Source organism: Saccopteryx bilineata, chromosome 1 (genome assembly GCF_036850765.1).
Source record: "Saccopteryx bilineata isolate mSacBil1 chromosome 1, mSacBil1_pri_phased_curated, whole genome shotgun sequence".
Taxonomy (NCBI): Eukaryota; Metazoa; Chordata; class Mammalia; order Chiroptera; family Emballonuridae; genus Saccopteryx; species Saccopteryx bilineata.
The window spans coordinates 246174845-246201845 of NC_089490.1; the positions used below are offsets into that span (position 1 = coordinate 246174845).

The 27001-nt window shown below is 42.5% G+C and overlaps 1 protein-coding gene and 1 non-coding gene across 3 annotated transcripts in view; both read right to left on the minus strand.

The window, feature by feature from the left end:
* The window catches only part of PLCXD3 (phosphatidylinositol specific phospholipase C X domain containing 3), a 148053-nt gene that overhangs the window by 64301 nt on the left and 56751 nt on the right, over window positions 1-27001 (minus strand). For both annotated transcript variants that reach the window (XM_066240373.1, XM_066240369.1), the window contains exon 2: window positions 158-866. In XM_066240373.1, coding sequence (XP_066096470.1) covers window positions 158-866 — 709 coding nt within the window. The remainder of the gene's footprint in view (window positions 1-157; window positions 867-27001) is intronic.
* LOC136321210 (small nucleolar RNA SNORA25) lies at window positions 5621-5747 on the minus strand. The gene has a single exon (XR_010728489.1). It is a non-coding gene; the product is annotated as a small nucleolar RNA SNORA25 (small nucleolar RNA).

Sequence of the window (27001 nt, forward strand, 5' to 3'; positions counted from 1 at the left end):
GTGAGCCACTGGCCTGTGGGACTTTGTTATGGCGGCCCTCGGAGACCAATAAAACATGGTATGGATTTTAGCTCTATCACTTACTAGCTCTATGCATTTGAGTTAAATTATTTACACCCTTCCCTCCCCCCCCCCACAGTACTGTAAGGACACTTACCTCTCTGTGATTGTTTCTCTGAGGCCACTGGCCACCCCTTTGACCACTGTGCTAGCTTTGGGGGTCAGCACCACCTGAGATATGAAAAACGAGCCCTTCTTTCTTCTCTCAGTGATGGATGCTTGAAGAAACTGAATGAGTTTTTCCGGGTCTGTGGTATTGGCCCAGGGTGCTGGCATCATCTGCCCTGGCCAGAGGAAGGGCACTTCCAGAGCCACAGGACTGTGGTAGAAGACCAGCACCTGGTAGTCCTTCTCCCACAGGTACTTCAGGCTGACTTCCTGTGCAAAAATCGCTGGGCACATTTTATTTCCATAGATGTCTTTCAGCATTTGGACCAATTTTTCGTGGTGATATTTCTGCATCCCATAAAAATGGTTGAAGTCCAAGAATACTACCTCCTTCCGGTGATCCGTGAGGAATGCATTGATCTCCTCCAGGCCCTCATTGACTTTGGCACTGAACAAACCATGAGCAAAGTAAAGTTCATTGTCGGGGTCTCTGGGCTTGGTGGAAATTCGAAGATCAAAATAACGGATCCCAGCCCCTAGCTGACCAGTAAAGTTCATCGTTTGCGTGGCTAACCATTTCCGCATCAGCTTTTTGGCCACAGTTCCAAAAACAGACACAAAATTCTGGACAGTTTCTGGCTGTTCAGGCCCAACGGGCGAGGCTTCGTCAATGTAGAAGCTGAAGGAGTCGTGAGACCCTAGAAGAATAACAAGGTATAACATGGTTACCTCTCAGTTCTTTGTCCTCCCCGGCTTCTTCCCCTCTTGTAGTATCTGTATCTCTCCCTCAAATGAGCCAAACCAGGTACATAGCAACATTTCCCAATCTCAGCCTTGTGTCTTAGGAAGGTTCTTTTCATAGCCTAGTATAGCACACAGAGCAAATTGGTTGTAAAGTGATCAAGAAAAATTCCTTCTGATCAATGCTTTCAAGTTCAAATGACCATCTTCTACTTCCGTAGAAAAAGAATTTAATGTATTCATTGGGATTGTTTTTCCATATAGTGACCATTCAAAAATAACATTTATGGGGACCCAACTCTTCCCAAATACTTTGTGTGTAATGTTGACCCTGGCTTGTTTCAATGAATAAAGAAGGCTTTTTCACAGGTAGGTGATCAGTGTAAGAACTGTTACCTCATATACTTTGGAAAGCACAAAAGGTCACAAGGTAGAACAAAGAGAATAAGGCAAGAGGACAGTTCAATGCTGACATATTTCACATCATTCCTGACTCTGCATACAGGCAACTGTCAACTTAGATAAGGTTGCAAGTAACACAAACTGAAAGCATCCAAAAATTAACCAAGAAGCCATTTTCCTCATAGATAGTTTCTCTCAACAGTAGAAGCCCTTTTTGGAGTTTGCTTCCGAATTTGAAAAAATGTCTTCCTAGGAAGAACAAGGACAACCTATTTATTTATTTTTGGCAGTTACAAATATCAAAACTCCAGAAATGCAGCAATGGACATATGTTCGGTTTGCCTGTATAATACAGAGTGCCATTTAAAATACTGGACCCAATAAAGAAAAATGATTTCAAGTTTTAATTTTATTTTTTAAAGCCTCCTTTAATTCTTGGACATGACCTACTAACTAGGTAAAATCAAAATAAACATATCCTGGACTTTTCACACATTAGAAAGGGCAGATATTCCTCATGCTTCCTCAGACCTTGTTGCCCGACTCTTTTTTTTTTAAGAGAATTTTTTTTTTAATTTTTTATTTATTCATTTTAGAGAGGAGAGAGAAAGGGGGAGAGAGAGACAGAGAGGGAGAGAGAGAGGAGAGAGAGACAGAGAGAGAGAAGGTGGGGAGGAGCTGGAAGCATCAACTCCCATATGTGCCTTGACCAGGCAAGCCCAGGGTTTCGAACCAGCGACCTCAGCATTTCCAGGTCGACGCTTTATCCACTGCGCCACCACAGGTCAGGCCTGTTGCCCGACTCTTGATCTACATTCCTTAAGGTACACCTTTTCCTAGTCTTTGCTCCTCCCACCCAAACACACACGTGTATACACACATATGTACACATGCACACACTAACCCATACACACAGACATGCACACACACACTCACCCATATACACATGCACACACACACTCACCCATACACACATTCATGCACTCACCCATATACACACGCATGCACACACACACATGCACCCATTTATACACACATGTACGTACTCACTCATACACACATGCATGCATGTACTCACACACATGCATATACACTCATGCACTTACCCATATACACATGCATGCACACATGTGCATGCATTCACCCATACATACAAGCATGCACACACATGCACACACTCACCCATACACACATGGATGCATACACATGCATGCACTCACCCATACACACACACATGCACACACACACTCAGCCATACACACACACATGCACACACATGCATGCATGCACTCACACACACATGTGTGTGCACAAACAGAGCCCTCTAAGCTTATCATCTGTCACCACATGACTTCTTTCTGATAAGCTATTTGAAGCAATTTTTTTCAGTAGTGCAGTATTTCCTTTTGTCTATATTCTATAACTATGTTAACCTGTATCTGTATCTCTATATGTAAATCTCTATATCTCTATATGTATGTTTACCATTAAATGGCCTGTAGAAATCATAAGAGTGTGGATTTCAGGCACCATGGCAGGTGAGAGGAAATATTTTGAAAAATACTTTGATGCCTTGCAAATTGTAACCTTTAAGATTTGGAACAGATAAGTCCTCAGAATTTTATATATATATATATTCAAGCAATGTAAAATAACCCCAAAATACGGAAATGTCATGTTTAGTTTAATCTGGAACTGTCTGATACAGTTATCTTTAGTAGATGGCACAGGGAGAAAATGTCAGCACTTTCTAAATATGCAACACTGTTTTTTTGGCTATGGCATCGGCAAATTTTAATGGGGATTGAAATTGTTGCATATTGATTCAACAGTTGTTATTCAGTCAATTGCTAATCCAAATTGAAAAATTAGACAATCTGTATATACTATTACCGAATATACAGAAAAAGTATGTTTAAAGAAAGAAATACAAAGGCGTGTTTTAAGAAGGGTTATTATTAAATAATCTAGGATTAAAATAGGTGTAAATAAATGAATGAACAGTCAAAATAAGAGCTACTCTATATGAAATTATTTTTAATTTAATTTCCAGGTAGGTGAGAAAAAGGCAGGTGAGAGTAACCACGGACATCATTGGAAGCAAGACAAGGGAAATTAAATATGACTGGGTTTCCTTTTTCAGAAGCGAGTGGGTCTTTGTTTTTAAAATGACTTTAATTTCACCATTCTATCATATGGTTTTTTAAAGCCCAGAAAATTCATCAATTTTGAAAATCCTGTAACAGGACGTTATAGTTTCCAGATTTAATTATTTGTTGACATTTAAGAAAAATATGTTATTAAGGGAAAAATAAGGTAGAGTCAAAAATAAAAATTACAAACAGCTAACATAATGGTCAGAAGGAGAAGGCATGATACCCCCCACTCCAGTACCTGCTCTGAGCTGCATGACCCTGCGGGGCGTGTACAGCATTTTGGGGCAGAATGACGCACCAGGAGCAAGCAGTATTCGAGAGGGAAAATTAATCATCAATAGATACAAAACTTTATGTATCCTGGGAGAAAATACAGACCTAATGTTGGCAAAAAAAGCAATCTTTTCTTGACTTTTCATTTCGTTCAGAACTGTCAGTTAATTTGCAGACCGCCAAGCACTGGACCCAAGCTGGAAGAAGAAAAGTTTTCCCCCCGCACGATGAATAATGTGCAGCCTCCAGTGGCTGAGGGCCACAGTTCTACAACTCGAGGAACTACATTCTGCAAACAACCAGCAAGCTAGCAAGAGGAGCCTCCGCCTTAAATGAGAACACAGCCTTGGTCAACACCCTGATGTATTCTCATGCAGTTTGGCCTTCGGACGGAAGTAAATTATGTGGTGCAGTGTGTCGGAGCAGCTTTGAAGAGGCTGCTGGGTGACGAGGCTCAAACTCAAGCTCGATCACACTCCCAGTTTAACACCAGAGGATCATCAGGTCGATCACCATTCTGGCTTCTGGTCTGCGAGTTTCTTAAATTAAAATACTGTCCACATCTGTTTCTTACAAGGATCACATGAAACCATGTCCACAAAAGTTCCATGAAAGGATCGCATATACGACTTAAATGATGGTTATTTTCTCACAGTGATATAACTCATCCGAAACATTTATTCACTTGTTCTGGAAAAACATTACCTAGACAGATACACACTGGGCTGGCTGAGCAAGCTCACATAAAAGGCAGGGAATGGGAAGCAATGATTGAAATTGAGGAGTTGGGTTTGTAAGTGTTTTTTAAAGACAAGAATTGTATCCATTATTTCTCTATGATTTAGCAAATAACAATAAAAATTACCCCATTTTGTATTGTTTTGAAAAAGCATTCAACATCACTGCCTTGTTAAGGAAGTTGATTTGCGATGTGCACCAAGGGCTAACGCTCCTACATTCAGAATCTTTCCAGTGTGAATAGTAAAATCACTTTGGGAGGGACTTCTGTTTAGTTTCTTGGTCTGGCTATAGTTCCATTTCAAAGTCTACAAAATTATGGGTTTAATAAACATCAAAGAAATTGAATCTAGTCAATTTTATCTATGAACCTGCAGAACGAAGGGGCCCAGTAGGCTAGGGCTTGGCATGCACGTGAGTGTGCAGTTCCAATATCTATATCCTGACCTAAGAATTCAGACTCTGACTCCATCAAAATAAGGCCTGCCCTTCCTGCCTCCACCGAGCGCCACTTGCTCGTCGTGTACGACACACCAAGCTCCCCTCTCCTTGCCTCTCTGTCACTGTGATTTGGCACCAGTCTGAGGTTTTTAAGACTCCTGCGTTTTGGTAACAGGTTTCCTGCATACTTGATACCTCGGTACCTTCTGTGATTATAGGGCCAAGGCCAGAGGAGTGGGGAGCACAGGTACCTTCTACCCGTGAACCAAAAGGAGACTGAAGGGTAGGTTTCACTTGAGGCTCCTATTCTAGGGGGGAAGACGGACAGGTGACACTGTCTTCACTTTCTACAGGAAGAGGCATGGTCCCAGAGTGTTGACCTTCCCGTCTTCCCTTTATGGGAGTCTTCAGCCTAGTCTTCTTTATGACCCACCCCCATGTTCTTCTCTGTGGCAAAGCGACGTTTCACTCCTGGTGTCTTCCCTCCCTCCAAATCCGCGTCCCTCTGGTCTGTGGTGCCTCTTATCAACGGGTCGGGCTCGCACTCAAGCTGGCGACCTCAGGGTTTCAAACCTGGATCCTCAGTGTCCCAAGCCAACACTCTATACATTGTGCCACCGCCTGGTTAGACTCAAGTCACTTTTTAAGAAAAACATTTACTTACTTTCCTACCTTACCAATCACTGCTTTGAGTAGCTAAATCTCCTATCTCCTTGGGAAAACACAGCCCAATTGAGTGTCTCTGACATCCTATGGAGAACTTTATTCTTGGGTCACAGTGTTAAGAGCTACTGGTTTTGGTCTTATAAGTTCTCTTTGAAATGACCTATCCAATAACTTTTATTTGGTTTGAAAATCAACCACTTTGCTCTAATTGTAAGTACCCAGTGCTCAATCTGGTAGAAAAAAAAACCGTTAAAAATTAATTACTTAGTTCTTATGTGACAATATACAATTGATCTCATTAATTGTTGTTGACCCCACTGAGTAACCAACTCTTTGGATGTTTCTGGAGAGAAAGACCAAACCTTATTACTGGCACGTAATCTTGCCTCAGTGTCCAGCGCATGACCAGGTCTTTGTGGACAATATGAGAAACTTTGTGTCATAATGGGTGATAAGTATCACAAGCCAAAACTCTTCCGGAATTGAACAGGCCATTATAAATTACACACTTGTAATTTACTATGCATACTTCACCTGCCATAACAAACGTACAGAAAATGCATTCTCAAATATTAAATGAAACCCTATCTCTCACACAGAACACTGAGATTAACCCTTTTGTGAAGGAAAAATTCAAACAGCTGTGCTGTGATTTCTCCTTGGGGGAGTCTGTGTCTCTCAGTGGGTGCAAAACCTACCCCTGCGCCCATCTCAGGGGCGGGGAGCGGAAGGGGAGCAGGCTGCTTTCTGAAGTCTTTAATCAGGATTTCAGAGGCTAAACTGGAGAGACACTATGACACTGATGCCTCCCAGGAGTAGAGAAGCTCAGTACTCATCACGATTGCCTTAGACTTGCGAGGTGGGTCTCCCAGACCAATGGCTAAGCCAACAGTGAGTAGTTTAAATCACTGTCTAACCCAGCCGGCTATGCATTCTCCTCTGTGGCGTGTCACCCACGGAGACCCCGCCCAGCATGGTCACCTGGAATCCCAGGTTGTGCACCTGCCCTGCCAAGCCAGTGACAACAGCATCGTGGCCTTCCAAGCTCTGCAGCACGACACTGAGGAGCACAGCTTCCAGAACACTCAAAAGATTCTGGAACTGGGAAGAATCTGTTTCTGAAATAGGAAGATTTGAGGAGAAAACCAGTCGCTCATCAATATCTGTCAGGCAATTAGGAAGAGCAACAGACTCAGCTGCTTCCCTCGAGCAGCGGTACCGAACCCGTGGTGGTTCTGACCCAGGGGTGTTGGACATGATGCTGACATAGCCTGTGTTATTATCACTAAGGGCTACTGGCATCTAGTGGGTAGAAACTAGGGCTGCTGCCCAACATCCCAGAAGCTGCCAGCAGCTCCGCCAGCAAATCAGCTGGCCCCCAGTGTCCATAGTAATGAGGCTGAGAAAGCTTGTGCCCATGAGAACCATACAGACTGATGCAGTAATTCCCAGGGGTGGAGATGGCACCCCTGAGCCGGCCCCTCCACCTGCAACCCACATGCTCCATGTGCCTGCCGTACCTCTCACACAGTCCTGGCGCCGTCGACCCCCGAGGCCGGTCTAAATACCCACAGTGACCAAAAATGACCACACAAAGCCTGCATCTGCACCTGCTGGAAACCCAACCAAATATGTGGCCCTGGCACTTGTGTTTACTAATCTCTTGTTATTTACTTCAAAATGTCTTCCATTTGTTCTGACAAGTTCTCAAGGTACATTTTTCAAGCTAACATGATGCCATCCAGAGGGGTGCCTTTTATTCACCCATCTCCATCTCTGCTTCAGAAGCTCCTGTGTGGCACACGTTTTTTGTTTGTTTGTTTGTTTTGTTTTTTTGTATTTTTCTGAAGCTGGAAATCAGGAGAGACAGACAGACTCCCGCATGCACCCAACCGGGATCCACCCGGCATGCCCACCAGGGGGCGACACTCTGCCCACCAGGGGGCGATGCTCTGCCCCTCCGGGGCGTCGCTCTGTCGCGACCAGAGCCACTCCAGCGCCTGGGGCAGAGGCCAAGGAGCCATCCCCAGCGCCCAGGCCATCTTTGCTCCAATGGAGCCTCGCTGCGGGAGGGGAAGAGAGAGACAGAGAGGAAGGAGAGGGGGAGGGGTGGAGAAGCAGATGGGCGCTTCTCCTGTGTGCCCTGGCCGGGAATCGAACCCGGGACTTTTGCATGCCAGGTCGACGCTCTACCACTGAGCCAACCGGCCAGGGCTAAGCACACGTTTTTAAATAAATCGGGCATCTGTTGTGTGTGAGACACCGTGATGGAGCACATGTGTGTGGCTGAGAAGAGGGGAGGAAGGAGGCTGGGGTAACTGCACTTGTCCAGTAAGGGAATAAGGGAAGGCGGGTTCCTTCCTGCGGTATTTCTTCTGCCTCACCTCCTTTTCTGTAGGGTTAGCATTTGGTAGGTGTTTAGTGAGCATCTATTATATGCATGCAATGGGTCATGCATATAATATGCATTATATGGAATTAAAATAGTACACAAGACCCATCCAGGCTCTGCCATTGTGGAGTTTGTATCATAGTGGAGAGAAATAGGCAAGAAAAACCACCATTATTCTAAAGTGTGATAAATTCTATAATGAACTGTGTGTGATACCTTTTCATAAAACAGTAGCCCAGTCCTGAACTCAGTTAAGATCCTCTAGAGACAATTAATAATCAAAGCTAAAAAGCAAAAACAAAGCCCCAAACACAGGTGATCATTAAGCATATACTTTTAAAATATTAATGTGCACATGGATCATGTGAGGATCTCTCAAACATCTGCATCTCCAGATTCATAATGACCACTCTACCAGATGCAGTGAGTCAGAAGGAAGGATAAAGCCAGGATGACCACATAAGAAAAATGAAAGGGGGCGTCCGTGAAAGAAATGTGGTGAAGATTAGGGAGAAAATGGCACAGTTTGCCTGCAATGTTGGCCTTAGCTATGTTAGTAGACCCTAGAGAGGAACTCTAAAGGGACATGTCTATCGGTGAAACATCTGGGAGAGAACTAGAAGAAAGCCATGTTTCTACTGGTATTTTTCTCTGCCTCAACCTCCAAAGGGCCTGGACAGCCCAAGAATGAAAAGACAAGTCTAGACTTAAGAGAGAACTATACTTTATCTAGGAGGAAACAGAATGAGCTGGTTTTCTCAGCAGGCTGTCTGGTTCTGCCTGCATTCCCTGCCCCAAGATGCTCAATGAGTTCAGAGGAAGTTGGACTTCCAGGAGTCTTTAGTAGCGCATGGCCCAGGGTCTGGCTGCTCAGGATGGATCACTGTCCCTTCGCTTGCTGGACCCCAGCTGCACCAGGCTTCTTTCTGCTTCTCAAACATACTAAGCTCTTTTCAACATGGCCCTGTCCTTGCTGGCCCTCCTACTGGCAATGCTCTGCCCTTAGATGTTTACATGACTGGCACCTTTTTGTTCAAGTCTCAGCTTTGGATGTCACCTTCTTAAGTAAATCTTTCTGTATCTAAAGTATTAAGTCATCCCACCCTCCCTGGCTGCCTATCAGTCTATCACATGATCAAGTTTTATTTCCTTTATGATATATATCACTAGCTTCAAGTTTCATTTATTCAATTGCTTGTTTGCATATGGTCTCTCTCCTCTCACTAGAATTTAAACTCCATGAGAATAAGAATGGACTTTTTTACTCTCTACCATACCCCCAACTAAGGCACAGTGACTGGTACATAAAAGATGCTCAATAAATATTTGATGTATGAAATAATACCTTCCCATCTCTCAAAACCTCAATATCCTCATCTGTAAATGGGTCTGATAATGCTATCTACATATAAAGATTATAAAATGAAGTCATTAATAAGTACAAAACAAGGATCACAGAAAATACGTGATTATATTAGCTTTTTATTATTGTTATTAATTATTATCTCTGCATTATTAACTCTGAGCACTAATTGTCACAAAGACGGTTCTCACCAAAATTGGATGAATGGATGGGAATTGCACCAAAAAAGTTATAAGCACTATAGCTTTCAAAAGTTCTGAAAATTGCTCAATGAAAATACTGCCATTGCATCCTCTCTCTTTTTTGATTCCCTGGACCATGAGTTACCTCTCCTGTACCAGATGCAGCCATGCCAAGACCCACCATCAATGGAAGGCTCTGCTCCTGATCACGTGTCGTTCCAGATTCTCAGCACAAGTGTCTTTTATTATTATAGTTTGCATTCAATGCTATTTTGTATTAGTTTCAGGTGTACAGCACAGTGGATAGACAATCATATAAGTCACAAGTGTTCCCTTCCATGTTTGTAGCACCCACCTGGCACCACACATAACTCTCACAGGATCGTTGACTATATTCCCCATGTTGTTCTTTACATGGCCGTGACTCTTCTGTAACTTTCGATATGTACTTCTCAATCCCTTCACCTTTCCGCCCAGCCCCCCAAGCTCCCTCCCCTCTAGCATCCATCCAACTGTTCTCTGAATCTATGAGTCTGTTTCTATTTTGTTTGTTCATTTTTCTTGTTTTTTAGATTCTACATATAAGTGATATCGTAAGGTACTTAAGACATTGACGTCATTGAACTGTCACCTCCTTCTCATAGTTTCTCCACTAGAATCTCCTTATAGGGGCAGACCCCAGAGTTTGGGGCAGCCCTGAATATCTGTAAGAACAGGAGCAGCTCTGGTGCCTGGATGGACAGGATGGCTGGATTAGAATGAACCAAATCTATATCGCTAAAACCAACTATTCTAAAAGGAAGACAAATCTCTATTTCCTCCTCTGCGAGGAAAACAAACATGAAACATGGCAAATAAACAGTCCAGTTATAATGTTCTCTTAGACCCGAGAGCCAGAAGACCTCTGAAGTCTGTTTGGCTTGGCTCCTGCAGGCCTGGCTCTATTGGCTTTCCTTTTATAAATAATGAAAATCTGAAATCACAAAGCATTCCCCTTCATCATGTTTGTGCTACAGAAAGAATATCTCCTTGAAATAGGAGCCTTTGATTCTACGACGCCCTCACAAAACACCACTGCTTGCCAACAGCTGAAGCTTTTCTTATCAAACAGATGTGTGAGGCAGGGGGAAGATTTATTCTTTCAGTGTTTATTCTACCCCTCCTCCCCTCTCTCCAGCTTGGGGACTGGTGATCTGGATGTGTCGAGTGCGGCAGCTTGCCTCTTGCTGTCAGCCTTCTGGCAAAGCTACAAAAGCAGTAACACCTGTAGATCTAGGGTGAGGACTGGTTTCTAAAAGCCAGAATGATTGGACCTAAGAAGATTCTGAATAGCCTCACCTTAACGCTGCTGGGAATTTTGTCCCATAAATCCAAGAACACACACATGAATCACATCCCAAACAAACATTCCCAAACCACTCATCTCAAAGTACATATTTATTATAAAGCACTGTTTCTTGCAATGGCATTGGTGACACAGAGGGCCAATCATGAACATTATCTCTCTTGCTCTCTCTCTCTCACCTTCAAATGAAAACCCCACAAATCTACAGTGTATCTAAAATGGATAAGGATGTTGTTGTTTGTGAAATGAAAAGTTATGCAATGACACTCAAAACGTATTCATTGAATAGTAATTCAATAAGTATTCAATAGGCACGGAGTTTGTGTCCAGCAGTAGGGTGGTACTGGATGTTAGAGAAGACAGCAGTTCTCTGCCATTCAAGACAATTTTAGTCTCTCATAGGAAAAACAAGGCAGCAAAGGAAACCAGGAGCAGTGATACCAACATTCTCATTCAAGAGCTAGTGGTCTTGCTCTTCACCATCTTCACCCCACTACCCTCGGACACATGTGGTGTTTGTATCAGCTGCAAAGCAAATGTGACAATATTGAGGGGTGGTTTAAAAATAAAGAGAGATGCAATTTTCAGACCTTCAGAGAGATACACTAGGGAACACTATCTATCTATATATCCTTGTAGGGTGGTTCCACATGCATTCATATTTTACATAGTTTGATCAGTGTATAACAAACACATTAAATTATATCAATATAATATTCAGCATAATATTCTATAGTATTACAGTCCTCACACACTTTAAATGAATGTACTATATTGCATATGCTAATAAATACCCAACAATTCCTTTATTGTGTCTTGTGGCTTTTTTCCCTTGTTTTATTTTTTAATACCTATAAATTTAAGCTTAGGGAAGCTTGTCTTTGTCTTCAAAAACAAATCAGCAAAGCTTTTATATGATTTGCTAACCTGACCTTGTTTTAAGAGAAATACAGACGGTAGTTACCTTGCTAGAGATAGAATTTACATCACGAATGGTGCAGGTCTAAGTCTGGTAGTACCAAAAGGGAACAATAGCATTGCAGACCAAATTATTAACTGCTGGTGACCTTTGTGGGAAAGGAGTCCTTGCAAATTTCTAAACAATAGTAAACACTGTTAGGAAATTCTAAAGTGTCTTACAGACCAAAAATGGGGAATGAGGTTAGTAAAACGTCTCAACAGAGTTTGAATAAAATACTGGCTTTGAGAATTACTGGAGCTTGGAAACATAAAAATAGGGATGTAGGTTGGGTCATGCTTACAATGGCCCCAAGTTCAAATCAACTACTGTGTCAATACACCTCTTCCAGGGTCCCACACTCTTCCTGCAGCAGGTGCTTGCAAAAGCTTGCCAGTGTTTCCAACGGAGATGCCTCCTCCCAGAACCAGAACATGAGGAAGGAAGAGAGATGGAGCAGACACCTCAAGCAATACTGCAGGGAAAATCTCATTTTCCTCATGGCTCCACTTTTCCTCATGCTTAAAAAAACAGAATGTTTAGGGGCCTGAAGTGAACTCCTAGATGCAACGTCTCCAGGCTCACTGGACCAGTCGGACACTCAGTCTACACTTTTCCCCAAAGCATCAACTTCCTTCTGTCCTTCTACAACATCTTCTAACAGAGCTCTGGTTCCTGCAGTAGTGCATTTCCACATCAAACATGTATGTCTTCTTATAGGGAAGGGCAGTCACAGGGAGACCTGCTCCCTGACCTGCTCTGTCCTGAACCACGTTGTGCAGCCGAAAGAATCTTCTCCATGTCTGCACTGTGGACAGAGGAGGGAGAAAGGGACATGTTCCAACCTCTGCCCTTTTCTCATCGCCATTATCACTGCCTTTGCTGCTGTTCAATGTGAGGTTGGCTGGAAGGGTCAAGGCTGTCCCCTTCATCATATGTCCCCTCTATTAAATAAGAGGACACTGTGCACTGTCAGCAGCTGGAAGAGCTATGGCCGCAGCTGGTCTGGCTGTGGTTCTAGGGCTGCAACACAGCACTCTGAGTCCCTCGTTCACATGTGTTGTTTTATACTTACTGAGAAAAAATTTTTTTCAAAAGCCTTTTTATTGTACCAGACTATTTGTATTGTCTTCTGCTCGGAATTGTTCAGGATGGGTTTAAATTGTGGTCAATACGCCCTCCACGTTCTTACTCACTTTTGGTCTGTTAACACTTGACCACATGAGATTGCATATAACTAAAAAACAACTCGCTAGTTAAAAGTTATTTATTTTCTACGAGCCAAGCAAATATTCTGCAAGGGAATGAACCCAAGATTAGATCATAAAAGTAATAAATCCTGTACAACATAAAAAAAGAGATTGCTGAGAGTGGGCTCATTTTCAGTGTTTAGACACGCAAAACAAAAGAAAGAATCAGCACCATTTTGCGTTGGCATTGGACTTGGAAGAGTCAATACAAAGCAAATCAGCATGGACATATTGAATAAAATACTGGGAAAGGAAACGTGTTAAACATCATCAGAGAGGTAAAAATAAGCAAGACACTCTCTGGCTCCGATAAACTCAAATGGATGTGTATGTGGGTTTTTTTAAAGAATGGTCCCCACTTTTGAGAACATTTAAGAGAAAAGTTCTAGAGAACTGTCGAAGAGACTATTATTTTACTTTCCATCATTCATTTCTGACTGTCAGTGTATTAAATTGCAGCAGATTCAGGTTAGCTGAATTAGATTCTGGGCTACAAAAGTTTCTCTATTTTTATAAATAATTCAGGCAACAGTCATCTTGCCTTTGGGGTGAGAGAAGGGTTTTCAAACTTCACTGTGAATAATTCTTGGGTCTAAGCAGAGTGCCGTGTTTCTGCGATTTACAACATGGTGACCCAGAGTGTCTCAAAGGTCACCTACTACCAAAGAAATACATGATATATATATTATATATATATATATATGTACATATATATATCTGTGTGTGTGTGTGTGTACATGTGTGACAGAGACAGAGAGAGGGACAGTTAGAGACAGATAGACAGGAAGGAAGAGAGATGAGAAGCATCAATTCTTTGTTGTGGCACCTTAGTTGCTCATTGATTGCTTTCTCATATGTGCTTTGACTGGTGGCTACAGCAGAGCAAGTGACCCCTTGCTCAAGCCAGTGACCTTAGGCTCAAGCCAGTGACCTTGGGCTTCAAGCCAGTAACCTTTGGGCTCAATCCACTGATCATGGGGTCATGTCTATGATCTCATGCTCAAGCGAGTGACTCCACACTCAAGCCAGATGAGCCCATGCTCAAGCCAGTGACCTTGGAGTTTTGAACCTGGGTCCTCTGAGTCCCAGTCTGATGCTTTATTCACTGTGCCACCACCTGATCAGGTGAAAATATTTTTAAAATATTCTATTTTAAAAATGCACAGCTGAGCTCATAAGAATATAAGGAAAATCTCCAACAGTCAAAACCTATCCAAAGAGCAGATAGAATTGAGCAGGTTAAGCCAGGACTAAAGCTTTGGATGTCTTGAGAATATATACTGATATAAAAACGTAGGGCTTTGGGTTTTTACAGATGTATAGGAAAAAGGTGTGGGCCTAAGTAAGCAGTGTTCACATAAAGCTAAGACCCCCAGAGGGCTTGAGTGTAGTCCTATACTCTCAATGAAAGTGAGAATTCCCTGTATCAAGGGAGGTGGCAAAGCAATTTGTCTATCTTGGCCCTGGCTCTCGATTGGGGCTGGCTGGTGGAAAGAAGGAGTAGGAATTATCTGTGTAGGGAAAAGAAGTATCCAACTGGGGAAGGATACACTATGGACTCAACTGATTTTTAAACCTGTGTGGTGCTTATTATATTATTCTTCTGTCAGTGTTTATGTCTTCAACATTTCTGAGTCAAAGGGAAACAACAGAAGTATACCTATAATAAATAAAATAAAGTAAGTATTTTCAGATTAAAACAACATTTCAGGTATGGCTAATTAATGCCAATTAAGATTAGAACTCCAGCCTCTCATACTGAATTCTAATCCTCTGTTTTTTCCTACATTTTTTTAAAAGAATATTTTAATCCAAGAAATCCTAGAAGTTATGCGTTTTATCATGCCAGGTGCCTGAGTTCAGTCTCAAGAGTAAATCATTTCCAGGCGGCCCAGTCTAAGATTAACCAATATAGCACGGCTCCTTGGAATAGCTCCACACAGGCTTTCCGCTTGGCACAGCCTCGAAGACAACATCCGTCTTGGATCTAGATTAGAAAATCCACCAACAGGTGGTTCTTTGCTGTTGGGGCTGAATTCATGGGCAGATCCATGTTTCCTTTGACCATTCACCATTCCCACTGACCTTGCCCATTTCTGAATTCCCAGAGCACACATACACCCTAATCTCACGTTTAGTTCTAATCTGCATTTCATAGGTATGTAGATAATCTCTTCAATGAGACCTGAAGCTCCCAAAGAAGAAAGTATATTTGGCAGTCCTAACATTGCCAAGCAAACTTACAGCTGACAAGGATATTATCTGCTTTAAACCTGTCATATTACATTTGGGGTAACTAGTCCTACCAAGTAACTAGTCCTATCTCGCACAGTGTCACACAGTGTATCTGTCAGAGTATCAACAGGAAACCGATGGCACAGTCCACTTGGGATAATTCAATGGAGTTTATTTATAATGAGACCATGTGGATGAGGTATAGAGAAATACAGAGTATGATGTAGTGTCTCAAGGCCAGTGACAGCTGAAGAACTGTTACCCCACATAGGCAGCAAAAGATATGGATAAGGACCAGTATCAGAATCTGGTAGGAGAAAAGTGTAATGAAAGCTGACTGAGAAGAACAAGGACCTTCAGGAAAGGGACTCACCCATCCCAAAGCATGCTCAGAGAGAGATCCAGGTCAAGGCATCCCAACCATCACTTTCCTATGTCCTCTCAAGGTACCTCTATTGTCAAACCCGTTTGTAAGTTTCAGAACACAGAAGCCCATTAATAAATTATTTAATAGTCAGCCATCTGAAGCCCATGGAAAGGGAAGAGGGTGAAGAGATCTGGAGAGAAAAGAAATAGTATCTAGGAATATAGCTTTAGCTGGGATAGAGTTCTACTTTTAAGTCCACTATCAACCTAAATATAACTCTTCTCATGTGCTCAAAATGCCTAGTGAATTGAGTTCAACATAATTGAATGAAAACTCCTCAACCAGAAGGAAGCTCTGGGCACCGCATATTGAATCAGGGCCCAGTGAGGGTGGTTCTCAGAACTTTCAGAATCAGAATCAGATCCAAGAGCTGTACTCAGAAGCAGATGGGAAGCCAGAGTAATAATACCAAGGGCCAAGTAAGTAGGATGTTCTAAACAACCAGACTCATTCAGCATCCTCTTTTGCTTAACAGTGACACAACCCAACATATGGCAGACCAGACACTCTCTGAAGCATGAAACCATAGCCAGAGACAGACCTGGTCTGGTTTAAAAGAGGCATGCTAGTTTTCAGAATTTTTAAGTTAACTCCATGAAGTGTCACTCCATGCGAGGAGAGAACTGGCAGGTGGAGAAGTTCCAGAACTGTAAGTGTCTTCTGGCCCACACCTAAGATCCCTGCCCCAGTCAGAGGTATGACTGAACTCTAGGAGAAAACAGTAGATGCATAGCTCTCTGAGGGCTTGAAGGCAGCTCTCTTAAACCTCCACGACAGCAACGTCCCAGAGATACCAATTCATCCAATATGAACAAGAGCCATTCCCCAGGACCAATCATCAGACAGAACACTGACATGCATGCACATGACAAGAAAAACAGTGGGGACATTGCAGGGTGATATAGAAGATGTCCACTAGATCTCTTTCTTTTTCAACTCTGTAGTTAACACTAATGGTGTCATTATTTCTTTGTAGACATACCCTGCTGGAAAATTATGATAATCAAGTGAAACAGTGAAATAGCACATTGTAAAATTGCAGAGCTCTCTACATGTGACAGTTGTGTTATTACCCACTGTGGGCTTCCTGAGGGCCCAGGAAGGAATACTCATTCCCATCACTTGGGTGGCTGCCCCTCTGGGAGCTGCTTTCACTGCTAATGCCGGCATTACAAAAACCGTTTCCCAGGGCAGTCGCGAGTGTGCCTTCTCAGGTCCCCAGCTGAATTCCTGGGTCACCTTCCTCCTTCCCACTCCAGGAAATAGTAGCTAGCAGCAGATGCTGACACTTGGCTCCATACCAAGAGAGAGGCTCATGGTGCTATTTGATCAGACTGTGAAGAAGTATTCCCTTGCCTTTTGCTTTACCTAGTAAGGCAAGAAGATAGAGTTGGTGACCGAAGAATCCATCTCAGGCCTCTGAAAAATCCTTGGAGACATCCCAAGGAAAGAAAAAAAAATACTGGAAGAGAGTGACACATTAATATTAAGTACTCTCTGGTTAGCAGCTAATTGTTGCACATGAGTTGACCGATCTTTTCCCTGGCATTTAGGAGAGCCGGTAGGCCACGGCACAGATCCGCACTGCACAAGCCTGTGATGGCGGCTTCTCGGAGGAGGCCGTGAGTACTTGGGTAGGGGGCCATGGATGCTTGGGGCAGGGCAGCCATGGAAACTTTGCCACAGTGGAGCCTGGTCTTGTGCCAGGCCGGTCTCGTGTCAGACTGGCTGGACAGGCTCAGCAGGTGCGTGGAGATAGAATACACAGGATTGAGAAAAGAAAAGTCCCCTCAGGTGTGGTTTCAGCTCACTACTGCCTAACAGTCTGTCATCATCTATGTATTTGTTTTCAGAATTCAAACGGCATATTAAAGTGTCTGAACATAAGCTTTGGGCTTCTCTTTATATTGAATTTATGTCCACAGAATGAGAAGAAACTTCTGGATGTACATTAATTAGAGGATATAACAAAAGAGAATAAAAGAAAACGTGTGTCACTAACATGGTGTATATGATCTACTGTGTCTGTCTGACTCTTCCTCAGTCCCTACGCACACATCTTTTAGAGTGACCTGGCCATTATAGAAATCCTAGCCTAAGGCCATACAACAACCTATATAGATCACAGGCATAAATTCAGTGTTCCTCATCTTCCTAACCAGCCAATTTCAGAGGCTGCAATGAAATAAGATTATTCTACTCTCAGTTTCTCTTAGAAATGGGAAGGGGAACAAGAAAAGATGCAAAGGAATTTAATTGCCTGTGCTTACCTACCAAACACCCTCCCTTGCTGGTCAGCCAACAGGTTAGACCTCTTGGAAGGTGGGGCCTCTGCCAGGCCTGCCACCAGGCCTGCCGTGCTTGGCCATCCAATCCCTCCTGCTCTTCAGTGGCAAGTGGCACCTACAGTTCTCAGGAATGAGTTTATCCTTCTATAGCAGGATAACTACAGACAATAGGCCGGGCCATGGTACACAGATGCAAAATGACATTATTTCTGCACTGTGGGTCTTTCTCCCCTCCCCTCATTGTGTCACATCACCTCTACATGGCCTGCAAGTTATTTGTTTTTACTAAATTAACTCAGGCAGCCACTCTATGTGCAAACATGTAACCAATTAACTCCATGATCTGAGGCCAAAGGTAGTCAAACCCTACTAGTCATTAAGTTCATAGATGAAGACACTTTTCCCCACCCACTTTTTGTTTTTTTTCAGTTGAATCCTACCCACCAAGTAGATCCCTGATCTCCATATGCTGTCCCAAGGTGAAGCAAAGACCTTCCCAGCAACAACATCTGAAACACGGGGAAATATGCCTAATATCAAGACCCTGAAAGAGAATGGACTAAATTCTTTACTGCTCACATTTCTGTCTGTGCATCTCTTTCATAAAATTTGTCAAATCCACACTGCTCAATCCTTAATTCCTTTCCAATGGTGTTCTGGACCTATCTCCAAAATATAAGAAATCTGAGGGTTGGTTGGGACTGTCAATTATATATATTTTTAATAGTCTGAAATATTATAGCATTGGATGTTTAGCAGATCTTTAAAAACAAAAACTAGTTGGCCGAAAACAGATGAAAGGAAAACTTAAATATTTGCACATTCTAATATCACCTGATTTCAACAAAAATTCAGATTCAAGTCAACTCAGGTGTTCTGATCACTGAGATCTCACATTCTAGTTATCCACCTATAAAACAAGTTGGATGTAATGACATAGTTTTGTTCACATATTTACTGTAATTCTTAGTATCATTCATGAAGGGATATACAACTTAGATTCTTCCAAATACACATTTTGATTTTTTAAATATATTTTTCAAATATATTTTTTTAATTCATATAAAGTTATCAACCTTGTTTCAAGAGTTACTTATATATGTATTATTTTTTACTTTTTTTAAAAATCTTTTTTTTAAGCGAGAGGAGGGGAGATAGGGAGACAGACTCTCACATGCTCCCTGACCAGTATCCACCCAGCAACCCATCTGGGGCTGATGCTCAAATCAACCAAGCTATCCTCAGCACTTGAGGCTGATACTCAGACCAACTGAGCCACTGGCTGTGGGAGAGGAAGAAAGAGAGAAGGGGAAAAGGGAGGGGAAGAGAAGCAGATGGTCACTTTTTCTGTGTGGCCTGACTGGGGATCAAACCTGGGACATCTGCACACCAGGCTGATGTTTTATCCACTGAAACAACTGGCCAAGGCCTTATGCATTCTTTTATTTTTTATTTTATTTATTTTATTAATTTTACTAGGGTGACATCAATAAATCAGGGTACATATGTTCAAAGAAAACATGTCCAGGTTATCTTGTCATTCAATTATGTTGCATTCCCATCACCCAAAGTCAGATTGTCCTCCATCACCTTCTATCTAGTTTTCTTTGTGCCCCTCCCCCTCCCCTTTTCCCTCTCCCCCTCTCCCCCATAACCACCACACTCTTATCAATGTCTCTTAGTCTTGCTTTTATATCCCACCTATGTATGGAATAATTTATGCATTCTTTTAAATATACTTATTGTATTTTTTATCCTTATTCAATGTCCTTATAGATAATAGAAAGTATATATTATTTTCAAACACTTTCATAACTCTGAATTTTTGAATAATTATTCATAATGCAGGTTCAATCTAGTCAACAAATTTATCAGCTTGCTCTTCTCATAAACAACGTCCTTGTCCCTGATGGTTCCTTTATTTGCCCACTTTCCATTTTATCAATCCCAGAAATGGCTTTAAATTGTGACTTAAATGTCCTTGAGGAGCACTGAGTGAAGATAAGAGTGTATGTATACTTGGCAGCAGCATAAACCAGGGTTTTATCCTTGTTCTGCCTTTTTGCGAACTCCAGGGCCTTGCAAAATTTATCAACCACTTGCTTTGCATATCGGGGTAGGATAGTTCTCACCCTTCTACTTCCCTTTCTTGGTCAAAATTGCCTTGGATAGTCTTGGAGTTTCATTCTTTCATATGAATTTAGAGTACATTGGTCAGACCATTGAAGAAATATACTGAGACTTTGATTGGGATTGCATTAATTGATAGAATAACTTTGAGAGATCTGTCATCTTCATTATGTTGAACTCTTTCTTCCCACCTTTCAACATCACACTCCTCTTTATTTATTCAGGCCTTTACTGCTCTTCAAGAAGACTTTATAATGTATTCAAAAAGTTTCTATGCCCCATTGGTTAGACTTTTGGGTATCATAGCTTGGTTTACTACAAAAGGTATCCGTTTTACTTCTTTCTTTCCAATATGTGTCTTTATATTTATTTTTTCTTAATAACTAGCTGGTCCTCCAACACAGTGCTGGAGAGGGGCTCTGGATTGTTCAAGTGTTGCTTCCAAACAGTTTGCATTAGCTTCCCCCAATCATCCCATGAGTATCATTCATAAGGGGATAATGTTTATGTTAATTTCTCAACCTAGGGATTCAAGTACTATTTAGGTAGGATAGAGTTGGACTCCAATCCTATTCAAGGGGATTTGTTTTTAATTGACTCAAAACTGGAAGAGAAAGAAATGTCTTGTGCTTTCCCCAAACCACATGCTGAGTCCGCTCAGTCTCCCTGTTCTTGGGCGGTAGCAGTCCTTCAGGGTTTCAGCACCCACTTCCCACCATTGCTGGATCCCCCCCCCCTCGCCTCCGATCTCTTGTCATCTCTCCCTGGGAAGACATTTAAACCTGAGCTTTGTTCCTCCCCCCCACACAATTGGCACCCCAATCCACCATCTTCGATGGAAGACAATTCCTTTAGCTTTGAGCTCCCTCTCTATCTCTGGCTCACAGGAATGTTTAGAGCTGTCTTCTAAGACTGGACATATATTTTAAAAGCATATTTCAACAAGCATCTCTAGATGTTTCCTTTGAGTTGAATTGTATCCCCCAAAATTTCACATGTTGAACCCTTAACCCCTAAACTATAACCTTAGAACATGACTGTATTTGGAGATAGAGCTTTTAAAGAAATGACTAAGTCAAAACAAGGCTGTTCCAAGGCACCAGGGGTGTGGAAGCACAGAGGAAAGACCAGGTGGGACACAGTGAGACAGCCACCATTGCAAGTCAAGGAGAGAGGCCTCAGAAGAAACCAAATCTGCTGAAACCTTGATCTTGAACCTCTAGTCTCCAGAGTAGGAAAAAATAAATTTGTTTTTTTAAGCCACTCAGTCTGTGGAATTTTGTTATGACAGCCCTTGCAAACTAATATAGTGATGTAGGACAAGAGTCTCTATCCTAGTCTACTCTACTCTTATATTTTTTTCAGAAATTGCTTAATTTTAAAGATCAATATCCTCATCCTCCTTACTTTCACCTCATTACAGTCAGTACATTTTTCTATGCAAAGAAAATGCTTTTTAGAAGCTTTGTATGCTCTAAAACGCAAACAGTTGGTAAGGGAAGGTTGTTTAAAACATCTCTCTGTACCATTCAGGGTGTACCCCAGCAGGCCAAACTTTGGGATTTTCCTCAATGAGGAAATAACTCATTCTCTCTATCCCAGTAGACATACTGTCAATTACCAAAACAAAATTCAAGAGTAGTGAAAACTTTCACCACTCGGAGAGTCCACTAGACTTAGATCTGTTTTCTAAAAAGGCCAAGTGATCCTCTACTGGAGTCAGGAATGGGTGGGACTAAAAACTTCACAGAACAAGACAAAGAAGACGCTGCTACTAGGTGTGGGGGAAGGGAGGACACACTTGATATCTGGAGGTAATCTACTGGCGGGGGGAGGGGATCAGAGGGGGAAAGAGGGAATAAAGGAGAAAGAGAGAGAATATTAATAATGTTATCTTGTGTTACCTTAGCAACTACCTGGTCAAACCAAATTGCAAAGATCGATTTAAGAGGAGTATATACCAACTGATTTAAGGAGAACCTTGTGGGTTTGTATCTTACAGGATTGGCACTTCTTTGTCACTGAATTTGGGCTCCAAATCCTCTTAACATGGATGTGTTAATATGATTTCAAATAATAAAAGGCACAGTACTCAGACATTGTGAATATCTGAGTACCTTGGGAAATAAATGTCCTTGAAAAGGAGGAACAGAAAATATGATGAGGGAGGATAAAAAATAAAAATAAAAACAAGATTGAGGAAGAAGCCCTGAGAGTTTCTGTAATAGATAAAGACTATTCATGTCCACATTAATCCAAAAGTCTGTAAGTCATTTGAGGAGTCAGATAAGTTAAAGTCTTAACCTATGTTTAATGTTTTTATTCAGCACCAATTAATTACAAGCATCATAATATTAGAAAAATATTTAGCTTCTCAGCATCCTCAAAGCCTCTGGAAACATTTTATGTATCAGAGAAAAGCAAATGTCGAAGATAGGAGTTAATGCCGAGTTGGCAAGGCATCTCCCAAGAGAGCAAACTCTAGAGTGGGGCTGACTGAGTCTGAGTCCTAGCTTTGCCACGTGCTGCTGGCTCTGCAGCCTCAAGCAAGTTGCTTAACCTGTCTGTGCCAGAGTTGCCTCCCTTAAAGGAATAGTAACAGTACTTACCTTATAGAGTGGTTATAAATTAAATGAGTTAATATTTGTAAAGCCCTTTGAACATTTGATTGTTTCCTAGCATACAGCAAATCCTGAATACATGTTTGTCAGTTAAGAAAAGTATATGTGTAACTAATTTGTTTTCCATAAGAGAGCAATAAGCCCAAGAAAGATTTGCTGAATTGAAGTGAACCAAATGTTTGCTTGGTACTCTGGTGGGATTAGATTATAAAACCAAACTAGTGAACTCATAAAGAATTGGCCTGTCGGTAGTTCTCCAAGGTTAAATTTGGAAACAGCACTAATTCAATTTATTGAAAATATCTGCCACTTGAAGCAGCAAAAATTTCCACACCCCCCTCCGATAATGGGGTTCCATGAGGCAGAAATGTTTAGGAAAGACACAAAATGCTCCACAGGCATGATTGGATCTTTACTCTCCTCCCTTTCTGGACCTTCAACTGTCCAGGACGACCTTGTCCCCCCGGGAGAGAACCACCTGGCAGGTGCCAGGTGCAAGGAAAAGCACTCACTATCTGCTGAGTGCCCGTCCCTTGGTCCTCTTCAGGACACCATTGGGCGGGCTCATGGTACTTGTGGCTCACACAATTTGAAGCTATAAATTAACCAAAGGCTTTGGGAGGGGAAAGAAAATATTTAAATAAAATCATCTTTAATATAGTACTAGCAAGTGTAAAGGACATGGGAAAATTATGATGAAAGATGGAGAAAATTTTGGCACCTCCGAGCTGTCTCCAGCCCAGCACCAGGTTCCCATCTGCTGTTTACCTAAGCTGGCTCTAGGGACAATTATTTCTCCCCCAGCTTTGGACAACCAGTTGGTTGTCCCCTGATGGGTATTTGACCAAATTTTCTCCACTTGGAAATAAGCAAAAAAGGCATTCTGTACTGAGGAGCTCATTACCCTGGACAAGAGTCACTGAGCAGGTGCACGGATGATGGTTAGAGAATACTCATGCCAGCTCCCTGGGCTGCAAATCATTGGTCGTTTTCCGTATGGAAATGTCATCTCATACTGACAATGTGTTTAATTCCAAGCACTAGATTTTGGGTTATAACTCAAAATTTTATTTAATTAAAGAGTAGCCAAGAGAAGAAAAAAAAGAATAGCCATAAATAGAACTGCTGGTCTATTCTCTGAGTTGATTGGGAATGAGAAAGATAGTTATTTATGCATATTCTTCTGAGTATATGAGATACTCTGTTAAGAGTTTGTAAAGGTATACAAAATTCTTGACATCTATTTTTCATATTATTTTATTAAAGTATGATTGACATACAAAATGCTGTACATATTTAACATGTACAACTGGATGAGTTCAGAAATTAGTATACATTCACGAAAACATCACAACCTATGCCATAAACATATCCATACAATTTCTGACATTTGCACTTATAAGTTCTTGCGCATGCCTTGGTGGTGGCTTGGCGGTGTTGTTACCAATTTATTCCTATCACACAACCTCTTTCATAATAAATTTATCTCAAATTTCCTTGTCAAGGTAGATAATTTTTTAGAGAGGTTCTCTATAGAGAGATTTATTACATTAAATGGCTGACTGCCTGGCTACATATATATTGTACCTTTCTATTCTTCATTCAGAAAGAAAACCAGCAGAGCAAAATCCAATCATCCTTTTTATTTGATTGTTTTCAGACAAAATGTGGGGTATTTTACCCACAGAGGGAGGTCTCATTGACCCGGCGGTCTGGCTGAGCTGTTACCTGCATCTCTCTAATAGAGATGAGGTTTTTGATGGCGAGAAGCAGATCATTTCAGAATTCAGATGACATTGTAGAAATTTAAGAGGGCAATAGTAACGTGACTACCTCCAATTTCAAGTCACTTTCTTATAGTGGCCTGTGATGGGTGCTGGCCCATGAGGTTTGTTGTGTGTAAAAAGCCCAAGACAGTCACATGGGACCCTGAGCAAGGTGAGCAGGAGGGAGGAGCTGGCTGGGGAAGAAGAGAATGGAAGAGACAGGAAGACAAGCAGAGGTGACAAATTCCAGTCTGGGAGACAAAAGGGACTTCTCCAAACTATCCAGTGTCCATGCACAAAGACCCAACAAAGGACCCAATGTTCCCTGGTTTTCTGTCTTTGGAAGCTGTTATGCTGTTCATATTGACTTTATACTCCAGAGCACAGTATGACTTTTAGAGACCCCTTGCATTCTGAATAATATTACAAACCCCCTCCCCTACTATGGAACTCAAAACAAAAACAATTTAATGCACAAATTGCAATGTTTATACTGGTGCTAAAAGTAGAGGAGTTTCTTTCTAATTGTTCCCATTGTGAAATTTGACTACATTTATCAAAGCTGGAAACTCTTATGACTTTGGCTACCACTGCTTTTCGGGTGGCCAGCATGAGTTTATTTCAAAGGTAAAGAACGTGAGGAAGGAGAGAAGGGAGGGGAGGAAGCAGAAGGAAGAGGAGGCAGATGTATAGAATTGAGGTTGCCTATTCCTTATTTATTTGATAAAGTCTTAAAATTTTCAGTGATAAACTGCATGCCAGTTTCTGAATGTCTGCTCCTCTAGGAAATACTTTAAAAACCATCCTTTCCCACCTGATGGGTGGTAGTGCAGTGGATAGAGCATCCACTGACCAGGAGTGAGGAGGTGGCAGGTCAAGGGTCAAGACACAGATGAGAAGCAATCAGTGGATGCACAAGTACGTGGAACAAAGAGTTGATGCTTCTCCCTCTTTCTTTCCCTTCCTTCCTCTCTCTCTCTCTATAAAATAATAAATAGGCCCTGGCCGGTTGGCTCAGCGGTAGAGCGTCGGCCTAGCGTGCGGAGGACCCGGGTTCGATTCCCGGCCAGGGCACATAGAAGAAGCGTCCATTTGCTTCTCCACCCCTCCGCCGCGCTTTCCTCACTGTCTCTCTCTTCCCCTCCCGCAGCCAAGGCTCCATTGGAGCAAAGATGGCCCAGGCGCTGGGCATGGCTCTGTGGCCTCTGCCTCAGGCGCTAGAGTGGCTCTGGTCGCAATATGGCGACGCCCAGGATGGGCAGAGCATCGCCCCCTGGGGGGCAGAGCACCGCCCCTGGTGGGCGTGCCGGGTGGATCCCGGTGGGGCGCATGCGGGAGGCTGTCTGTCTCTCCCTGTTTCCAGCTTCAGAAAAATGAAAAAAAAATAAAAATAATAATAATAAATAAATAAATAAATAATAAAATAAAATAAAATGGTGTTTTCCCAAGCACAGCCTGCCAGAGAAAGCAAGCAAGAGAGCCGAGTTCCACGGGAAGGGACCATGTCCGTGATACCAGAGCACCCAGCACCCAACCCGGGTCGGTGCATAACAGACATTTGCTGAGTAAATAAATGGGAGCAGGAAGAGTTGTTTATTTTAATATAAATGCAACTAACAAAGGAAAAGAGAAAATAAAATGTAGTCAAGCAGTTGTTTTGCTTCAGATAAATAGTGGTCCACGCTCCAGCAGCTTTCGTGCTATTTTTGCTGAACTGACCTGCTTCCAGGTTGAACTGGTGGATGCTCCTTTCCTTTTCCAGGGAAAGGACAAACGGGGCTGCCTGCTCTGTCCACATCTCACTCTGTCTCGCCTGTAGTTTTCTTTTAGCCCAAAACCTCATTTTTTTTTTTTTTTTTGTAATGTTGCAAGGAACTTGACCTTGCTTTCAAGGTCCGGAGCAGTGCGCGGGCACTGACGGTGCTCCGGGCCAGCAGGCTTGACGCGCGGCCACTCCGCTCTGGAGGCCGGGAGCAGAGCCCTTGCCCCGCTGCACATGGGGTTTGGAGGCAAAGCGCGCAGTTCCAGCCAGCTCCCTTCACCCTCCTGGCTGCTCCTCCACTGGAGTCAGCCCACGATGAGAATCTGGACGCTACTACTACTCCCCAACCAGGTGACCTTGGGCAGACCTTTGCCTCTGAGCCTCAGAATTGACTTCCCAAGTGAAAAGAATCCAGCCAGCCTCCTTTTGAGGATGATACGGAAGCATATCTCTAATGCTCAGAACCTGGACTATTTCCAGTGCTCGTGAAGTGAAACTTCGTCTCTTTTCCTTCTGTCCGTTTGAACCCCTATTCTGCACCTAGGTAGCGCTAGAGAAGACTCAGAAAAATGGGCTGATGGTGGCTCAAGAGCCTCCCAATTGCGAAGTACCCCACTCCATTACGGCCACTACCCCTTTCCTCGCCTCCAGATGGGGGTGGCCGGACTCATTTCCCAGTCACCTCCGAGGACAGTTT